General features: G+C 44.1%; 1 protein-coding gene across 1 annotated transcript; it reads right to left on the reverse strand.

Moving 5' to 3' along the window:
* Positions 1–899: 899 nt before the first annotated feature.
* Positions 900–3,365, reverse strand: RPS19BP1 (ribosomal protein S19 binding protein 1). The gene is made up of 4 exons (XM_059846480.1): positions 3,285–3,365; positions 3,048–3,188; positions 2,665–2,762; positions 900–1,556 (listed from the first exon to the last, which is right to left on the reverse strand). Exons 1-4 carry the CDS (start codon positions 3,331–3,333, stop codon positions 1,422–1,424), a joined length of 423 nt encoding a protein of 140 aa, XP_059702463.1. The 5' UTR covers positions 3,334–3,365; the 3' UTR covers positions 900–1,421.
* Between the last annotated feature and the right edge of the window lie 6,120 nt (positions 3,366–9,485).

Genomic DNA, 9,485 nt, shown 5'->3' on the forward strand with positions numbered 1-9,485 from the left:
TCAGTACATTCACTATTTATTTCCCCTCTCTGGATCTCATATATCCAAGTGACCTTTCCTCCTATGCAGACAACAGGAAAACAACTCAACAGAGGAGGCACAGAGTTAAAATGACAGCACCAGGAACTATAATCAGAGGACAGGGAAAACATAAGTGAATTCCTGCCTGTGCTGGCATCAAGCAGCTGCTGCTCAGGTCAGACAGGCCCCTTGTAATCAACTCCTGAGCTTAACCAAAGCTTGGCATTAGTCCTTCTCCTTACCTATTTTTTTTTTCTCCAAAGGAAAAAAAGGGAACACATTTTCCATCTTTTTAGGTAAGGGGCAGGATAAGGCAGTGGCAGAGCCACCCAAGAAGCACATTCTGAGTGGTGTAGCAAGGAAGTTTCTGGAACAACACTCCCACCTGCAGGGCCTTCTGTTCATTACAGCTGGGAATTTAGTGGTAGTCTGAGAGAAAACAACTTCCCTTCAACCCAGCACCACAGGTCATGCTCAGATTTTAATCTGATGCCAAGACTAACATCTGGGTCACAAGCCCTCCTGGCTACAGGACCTGGCAACACTCAGCAGTGGTGCCCTGATGGCATGGCTGTATCTCAGTGGGACACTCAGCTATAAACATTCAAAGGACACTTTCTCTGTGTGAGAGCTCCTCCTTGGAGAAAGGGAAGATTGTGAGTAGCCAAGACGGAGGAGTCATCTCCATTCCAAGCTGCACTCTTTGAAGGCCTAAGCATGTCAGAGAGATGATTTAACATATGTGTTAACATGAATTGGAGAGGCCATTCACACAACTGAGTCATCCTAAAGAGAGGAATGCTTGGATCATAGCAATGACACGCTCGTCTTCATCACTGTCATAATAATCACTACTACAAAGGCAAAGAGAGACAGAGTCTGCAACAATTATTTAATCAAACAACATATAAAAACTTTTTGCAATGACTGACAGACCTGACAGGGGCTGTAATCAGAACCCAAACTGCAGGGTTACTCAAGTTTAACAGTCTTTCAAAGCATCCTTCCCTTCTTAATGCTGGTTCAAAACATTTCTCCATTCAGATACAGTACTTTCAATACTCCCTGCCAAAAAACACAGGTAGCAGGAGCCTTATATCCTGAGGAAGGGGAAAAAGATTTTTATTTGGCTTGGTTCACCCTTCTACATCAAGAATGCAAGACATGCTGGCTGCAGGAAGATAATTATCAGGATAACACACCTCAGAGTCAAGAGCACCTCTGTGGCTTTAGCTGGCCAGTAACAAGCTCTGCATCTAGGCAGTGCCGCTCTGCAAGTCCCACACAGAGGCACATCCCCCATGTGCCATCTCAAACATGCCAAGGATATGCCCAGGCCCGAGAGCCAGACTGGAGAAGCTGCAAAAAGACTGGAGCTGTAAGAATCCCTGTCACGATGTTTATGGGATCCCAAAGTATTCCCTCTCAAATTTACGGAAATCTTCCTCAGTAAACACAGTGCCTTCGGGCTTCTTCTTCTCTGTCTTCTCTGGAGGCTGATCTTTGGATTTCCTGCCTCTGTTCTGAGCAAGAATCTACAAACAATACAGAAATGGAAAAAACAACAGTCATTGTTATCCAGACCAAACCACAAAACAGGGATTTTCAAGTTCATATGCAGCACCCCTGCTGCTCTACAAGAACCCTGCTATTTTCCAGAGTGTCTCCAAAGAAAAGTGAGAGGCAAATCGCTGACGTTAACCAAAGCAGGTCACTGGGACAGCAGCAGATACCAACTTGTTATTTGGAGTCAAATATGAAAACTATTTTCTAGTAATTGTCACAGAGATAAGAACATGGATTTCAATTCAGAACTTTCTGAAACTACTACCTTCTTTTTTATCCCCTCTCTCCATGACACAAGCCAAAAAGCCAACAAGTTGGTGGAATTCCCTCAGCATTTTCTAATACACTGTCACCTCCTGTCACAATCTCCAGCCTGAGAAACACTGGCGTAAACTACTTTCTCTGTTTATGTAAGTTACCAGCCTATATCTCATAAAAACAGCCCTAAATTCCAGCACTGTCAGTTATTCTTCTCTTCAAATCCTGGCATGAAGCTACATTTTGGGGAAGACCATTCAAGAAATTCTCAAGTTATGAGAAACACCATTTAGGAAGCTGAGTAATTCCTATTAGATGAGCCAGCAGCACATCTGCTTCCTCGTTAATCAGCCTCCAGCTATGGACAAGGCCAGTTTGATCAACAGTAATGAGAAGGTTTAGACAGGGCACCTCTGCCAGCTGAAACTATGAAAAATTCTTGGTAATTAAGAAAAGCCAACAGCTGTCAGGGTATTTTGAGGAACCTGATGCAGTGGGTGGCATTCCTGCCCATGGCAGGGTGGATGATGAACTGAATGATCTTTTAAGGTCCCTTCCTACCTAAATCATTCTATGATTCTAGGATTTTCACTAGTATCAGAGAACATCATAGGGGGCAACATTTCATCATCAGTTTAAATCTTACTAAGTTATTTTGCTAGTGGACACAGAAATTCCTCCAGGTCATCTGTAGACAGAAACTTAACTTGACTCTCTTGTGTAAGGTATAAATCTGGAAGATCCGGGGATGACTCCCATTCACCTATGTTCCTCAGTGGAAACAGACCCCCCCATCCCAAACAGAAATTACAGTCTTACTTGTTCTGTGACGGCTTTGTCTGCAACAAGTCGTCCCTTTAACATGTACTGCAGGTTCTCTCTCAAGTGATTCACAGGCTTCTTCTTATGGTATTCCTCTGGGGCAAACCAGAATGTAACAAAACGCATGAGCTGCTCATCCGGGTCGCTCACAAAGAGAGACCAAGGAGGATCAGCAAAGTCCCGGGAGAAAGAGGAGAAAGACACCGCTACAGCTCAGGGATAGGGGGGCGCCCACAAACGAGGCTGTGTTTAAAGTGAGCGACACCAAGAGGGCATACGGGAGAATGGCACGGGACGGGATGGGTACAGCAACCGGCAGCGTGGCTACGGGACACCACTAAGGTCCCCGGTGCGAGGGCTGTGGAGGAGTCGGAACTCACCTATCGCCGACTTCACGACTCTGCCCTTCACCGTGGTCTTGTTCCTGCCGGGCTCCGGGGCCCTCTTCCTGCGCCTCGCCGCGTCCGCCGCCCTGGGGCCGGCGCGGCCTCGCTGGAGTCCCGGCGGCGCCTTCGCCCGGCCTGCAACGGGAAGAGGGACGGAGTCACTGCAGCCGTACCGGGGAGCGCCCCTCCGCCCGCCCGCCCGCCCGGCCAGCCCCAGCCCCGCGGGCTCACCCGGCGGCTCCAGCAGCTCCAGGCCGCGGCGCAGCAGCGATGCCGACATGGCCGCGCCCGCTCGCGCCCGGCTCCGCAGCGCCCCGCGCGGCCCGGAGGGCGGGCACGCGCGCCCCGCCCGTGAGGGGCGGCAGCTCCCGCCCGGCGGGCCAGGGCCGGCAGCGGGGGACGGGATCCCGCCGGTGCCGCCCGGCCGCAGGACACACAGCAGGGCATCAGCTAAAACACAGGAATTTTCTCCTCAAAGCGAGGCAGAACTTCTCCGCGGTTAGGGCGGCAGAGCACCGGAGTAGCCTGCACGAGGAGGTCGTGGAGTCTCCTTCTCTGGAGATGTTCAAAATCATTTGGATATGTTCCTGTGTCATCTGCTCTAGGTGACCCTGACTTGGCAGGGACTGTGAATATCCAGATTATCTCAAGTCAGGATGTTCTTTGATGCAAGATCTTTGAATATTTCCATTCTAATCAGCAAGAAAAAAGATTTAATCGGTGTAACAGGCAGCAGCCAGCATCCCTTAGTCAAGGACATCCAGGAACTAACAGACTTTAAGGATGTAGATAGTCAGGATGTTCTGTATCAGTAGAACAAATAGCAGTTAGTATCCCGTACTCAAGGATATCCTGGAACTAACAACCTTTTAGGATATAGTAAATCAAGATGTTGATGTATGTCTATGTATATATTGCTAGCTTGGCAAAATACTCAAGGTCCATGTGTGTTCCCTGTAGTACTAAAAGTCATGCCGAAAGGTCAAAAAGACCCCTGGCCAGGTGAAGGCTCTTCCGCCGAGCCTGCATAGAAATTAACTGGAGTTACATAATTACTCCTACGAACTCATCACAACACAGGGGCTGTAATTGGAAAGTTACAAACCCTGAAGATCTGCATATAAATGATGGAGTGGAAAGCCTGGTGGGTGTGCTTGGTTTGGGGAATGTCACTGGGCCCCTGGGCTCATACAACTCTAAAATAATAAATAAGCATGTAATTATTGTCTGGTTGCACACCAGGTAATGAATCTGATTTTGTGGACAACACAAGGGATCCTGCCATCTCAGGGGTCATCACAGGCCAGGAGGAAAGGGGATGGTGTCATATTTTGTCTCAGCAAGGCCCCAAAATCCAGATTTAACTGTGCTAGAGTCATCAGGCCGAGAGGTTGACTCTGCCATAAATTGCGTATATTAATCAGGGTTACTTTAGTCTATTTGTTTTAAGCTTTCTTCTCCAGTTTTCACCCCTCTAGAGACTTCATGCTAATATCTGCTAAATTTAGCTATCATTTGAATAAAGCTAATTCAATTATAGCTAGCGCTGCCAGTATCAAGCTGATACTGGAGGAGGAAAGTGGTTTATTCTCCCTCAGACGTGTCCTGCAGGGAGAAGGGGATACAAACGGCTCTCATTGTTTCTCATAGTAATGATCTGTAACAGGGACCAATAACAGTTAAACCTCCGTGTATTAAAAGACAGCATTCTCTGGAAATTGTTCTCCAGCCCCTGCAGATGTCACTTCAATGCCTGTCCTTTATTGTTCCTCCTCTTCTGAATCCCTCCCTGGATGGATAGCAGCATCCCGTGTCAGCTTCCGCTAGTGCTGCTAATTCATTTTTCTGGACAGGACCTATGTGGTGCCTATTCCTGGCTTCAGAGCTGGGGAACATTAACCATTTACTGCTTGTTCAGCATGTCACTTCTCACTCCTAGTTTTCCCTTTGATGAACTATGTTTTTTTAAATTGATTTGGAGGGACAGTCACTGGGTATGTAAAGCAGAACACTTCTCCATTTTCTTGTCTTCTGTTAGTAGCTGATGAAAAATTCAACTTGTTCAGCTCTTATTCCCTGCCAGATTTGTCCTTCCAGTTGTGTGAAAGCTCACAAAGTTACCAAGAGGTTATTGTTGCTTTGTGAAGAAGCTGAACAAGCCATGAGTTAATAGCCTATTGCTGAAATTGAAGAAAGCAATAAAGAATATTATAGTCAGCAGAAAAGTTGTTACTGCTTGTATATGCATATTATCTTTATCTTGGTCAGAGTGAGATAAATGATAGCTGCCAATGCCATGGGGAAGGTATTTTCAAAATACTTCATCGGTCAAACACTCTCTTTTAGCTTCTAAAATACAATTTACAGGTTCTGTGTAAGCTGTTCATGGGTCCATATCACAAGGTATATTCAAGACAGCTTATTCTACTGATCAAACACCATGTTTTTATAATTTATTAATACATTGTTACACATGCTTTTTGTCAGAATGGTGCAACTTCATAAATGCCTTATGCAAGCATCTGATGGGAAAATACCTTTTTTAACCAACACTGCAAAACATGTTTTACAAATTAGTGTGATAGAAGCTGCACTGATGTATTATCCTGTTCATGGAACACATCACCTTTTCTACTTCAAAAGTAAATCATTACCATCTCATTTCTATTTCTGTTGTGGCAATTAATAACATTCTCAGTTATGTGGGTGTCTCAGAAAATCTGAGTCCTTCCTTATTAAATACCTTCAGTAGCAAGGACCCATAACGCAGGCAACTCTTCCTTTGACCAGCAAGGCTGGTGCAGACTTGCTGTGATTTTAGTCAGCAATTACCTGCAGAATAAAATTTAATGAGCACACAGGGGTCACTTTGCTGAAGAGGGAAGGCAAGGCACTTCCTTTTACTGCATTCACAGTCTCCTGCCTCAGAGTCTGGTCAGGCTCTTGAAACTGGTTAGTTCACCAAGAGGTTAAATGGATACACACTTTGTGGTTTGACATATTCCCCAGGCTTGGATCTGTTACCAAAGATCATGGTCTAACAGAGGCTGTGGGGTTTTTAACACGTGGTGAAATCACGTACCTATTATTAATACATTACATTTCTTCATCTCCTTTTAACAGGATCTGGCAGCTTTCTCAGGGTGTGATTGTAGCTGTTTCTCCTGACTGCATTCTGGAGGCAGCTGTGCTTGGTCTTACCAGAAATGGTGATTTCAGCATCTGTCCTGTTCCTGCCAGGTGGCTCTGGTACAACCAACACCTGCCATGCTCATGCAGACAAGTGCAGAATCTTCCTTTGCTCTTTGACCTTAATAGAGAATTATGCTCATATCTGTTCCCTGCACTGCTAAACAGGATAAATTTGTTGGCTTATATTAGGAATGTAAAATCATCTCTTAATATGAACTGGGTTTTGCCTGTGTAGTATATGCTACTTCTACCATAGCTGTAGAATGCAGGCATTTGGATCACATCATGTCTCCTCCATGTTGTAAACTGTAAAATCTCCCCTGGAAAATTGCTCACCAGAAAGGAGCTTGAATTTTTCTAGGAGTACCGAACAGTCCGCGGGACTTCTTCTGGGTTTAATCCCCAAGTCTCTACTGAGAGCAATGCAGTCAAAGCTCTTCCAGTGGGTGCTCGGCTGCCTTGAAGCTTTTCCGAGGTTCCGGGATTACTTCTTGGGGCTGCAAATTCGATGTGCCGCACGTTGGGCGCCAATTATTGATTGCTCTGTGCTAGAGATGACTGCTGGGGATATTTCTCCTCAGAGACACCTTTAGCTCGCAGGCAGTTGCAGCCAGGCACTCAGAATGGACCCATACGAAGTAGGAACTCAGTTTACCTCTAGTGGAAAAAGTTCGGGCGATGGTGAAGAGAAAAAGAGCGGGTTCTGCCAGAGAGTTAAATCCAGAGTTTATTCCAAGGTGACACAGTTCTAAATCTCAGTACATCCCCGACAGACCCAGACTGCATGGTTCCAGCACCTTTTAAACTCACCGGGAGGTGGGAGGGAGAGGATAGGGGAGCCACCAACCAGGTGGGAGGGCGAGGGTTTCAGGGGACAATGACACCTGGACAGGCCAATGACTCTAGGTCTGAAAAGCATCTTTTGAACTTCTGCCAATCACACAATGCCCTAGCTGGAATGTGGAACTGCACAGACAGACATTAGGAAGAGGGCGGGGGGGGGGGGGGGCAAGGAGGAAGCAGAGCTTCACACCACAACAGTAAAATATCCTCTGCTGACCTTAGATTAAGTCAACTGCCTGTTTCTGATAAATCTGCTTTGTGCTGAGCACAGCATATGAAATGCTATATTTCTCTTTACAGGAGCTTCCATGGCTTTATCAGTCTCTCAGTGGTGATATGCTCCTTGTGTCAGCATGATATATACATTTAACTGTGCCTTTCTTTTACTCAGTCACTGTTGAAAGCAAATGAGCAGACCCTACAAATAGCTTTTTCCAGACTAGTATGTACTATTAAAAACTTAATGTTATGAGATTTTGTCTATGTCAGTACAAAAAAAAAAAAAAAAAAAAAAAAAAAAAGGTCAGTATTTCATTATACGGTTTTAAGGCCTCTATTCAAATTAAAATTTCATCCAAGATGAATAAAATTAAAATTTCATTGCTTTGCAATCCCTCCAAAATCTGTTCAGTAAGCTCTTTGAAGCACTTTGGGGACAGAATGAATGCCAAATGTTCTTCATTTAAATGTATAACATCCAAATAAATCACTGTCTTAGAGCCTGAATAATCTGAGTTTAGATGGCAAAAGCCACAGGTGCTGCATTTCAGATTGAGAATGCCTTTCTTTCTGAGATTTAAGATGTCTTCGAAAGCTTCCTGACACTAATGTTCATGTTTTATTGCTTTCTTTAAATCTCATGCCTCAGTGGGTAGCTTGGCTTTTCAAGTACTAAATAACCCAGCCTACAGATCAGTTGGAGTTTAAAGTAACTTCCATATGTGAATATTATCAGTTCACTTTCTGCTTGCTTTCTTATGGCATTGAGAAATGATATTTTTTCCTGCTCAAATGTGCAGATAAAGTTCCTGGTTCATCTTGGAACAACTATTATTTCCCCATTATTCTGGGCTTTGGAAGATCTGATTTAGCTTGTTCCACCTTATTATTCTGTGTTACAAGCTAACAAAGATGTACCTGATATTGATGTCTAATCATACTGCTGTCTGTAGCAGTTCATAATAGCTGTCTGTTTGCTCCTACTGTATGTTCCAGCTTCTGGATTCCGGGGGTTATGTAGGAGTATCAGTCTGAAGGAATGTTGTGAAGGATGTGAGAAGACAGAAGCTAAGGGCAGCATTAGAAGTAAAATGTAACAAACACAAGCATTTATTTAGTTTCGGGCTTTTTAAAAAAACACATTTTTATGATTTTGGGAAATGGGATCCTGATGTCTGAACACTTGGCATGCCCCGCACTGACACATATATCTGTATTGTCTCTTCCAAATGAATCAGACTAATTTTCAAGCTGATTTATAGCAGATTTTCACCTCAGCATGTTTCTTCATATGTGGATTATGGAATGTGCTTTGCTTTAAGCAGCTGTCCAGTTTTACCACTTCTCATATTCTGTATTTTCTCTTGAACAGCAATACCCAATGCTGCTGTCATTAATATTTAGCTGTGTTTGCCAACTTGAAGCAGTTTGTGCTGTGGTCACTGTTCCTACAAAGAGCAATGGATCACTGTACCTCCAGTGCACAGGAACCTTTGTCCTTTAACAGTGTGACATGCCTTTGAAAAGCAATTTAACTTTCCAGCCTACTGAATTTGAACAAGGGCTGGGCAGTGCTTTGATTCATACACTTGCATGGATAATATCTAGTTATTTTAGACTGACAGAAAGTCTTTTATTCTGTTGTTTGTTTGTTTTTTTTTTTTTTTTCTAATCCAGTGCAGGTATCTACCTCTTCATTTTCAGTGAGCTATTCCAGTTCACCAAGAATCTGGCTCTGCCTTGCTCAGGTCTGTGGATAATGCTGGAGCAGGTTAAGATTAAATCAGCTTCCCAATGTACAAGATGCTGTAGCAAGAAATGAGCTCGGCCCCTAAAAGAGACATCCTATACAGAAGAGATAAGGAAGCACAAAGATTAGGCAACTCTCAACATCCTTGTCCTCTAGCTGTTGTTTTCTTTTGCTCCAAATGGAAAGAGAGCAGGCATCAGTAGCTCAAAGAGCCCACTTTGTAGATAGAGGAAATATTTTTAAGTACATAAAATGTTGTGTTTGGAAACAAAAACCCAAAAACAAACAAGCCCTTCTTCAGGGCTTAGAATACCAGAAGAAAGCACTTTGCTAGTAATAATTTACATAAAATACTGAGTTGGTGTCAAAAGGTTTTTGTGGCCAGAAAAATGGGTTTTAGAATCCAGACTCACAAAAATGCCTGAAAT

This window comes from Haemorhous mexicanus, chromosome 5, assembly GCF_027477595.1.
Source record: "Haemorhous mexicanus isolate bHaeMex1 chromosome 5, bHaeMex1.pri, whole genome shotgun sequence".
Lineage (NCBI taxonomy): Eukaryota > Metazoa > Chordata > Aves > Passeriformes > Fringillidae > Haemorhous > Haemorhous mexicanus.

Coding starts and splice junctions, on each gene's coding strand:
- RPS19BP1 (XM_059846480.1), bottom strand. CDS start 3,333: ATGTCGGCATCGCTGCTGCGCCGCGGCCTGGAGCTGCTGGAGCCGCCG. Junction 3,189..3,284: donor GGAGCTGCTGGAGCCGCCGG/GTGAGCCCGCGG, acceptor TTCCCGTTGCAG/GCCGGGCGAAGGCGCCGCCG. Junction 2,763..3,047: donor AGTCGTGAAGTCGGCGATAG/GTGAGTTCCGAC, acceptor GGTTTGCCCCAG/AGGAATACCATAAGAAGAAG.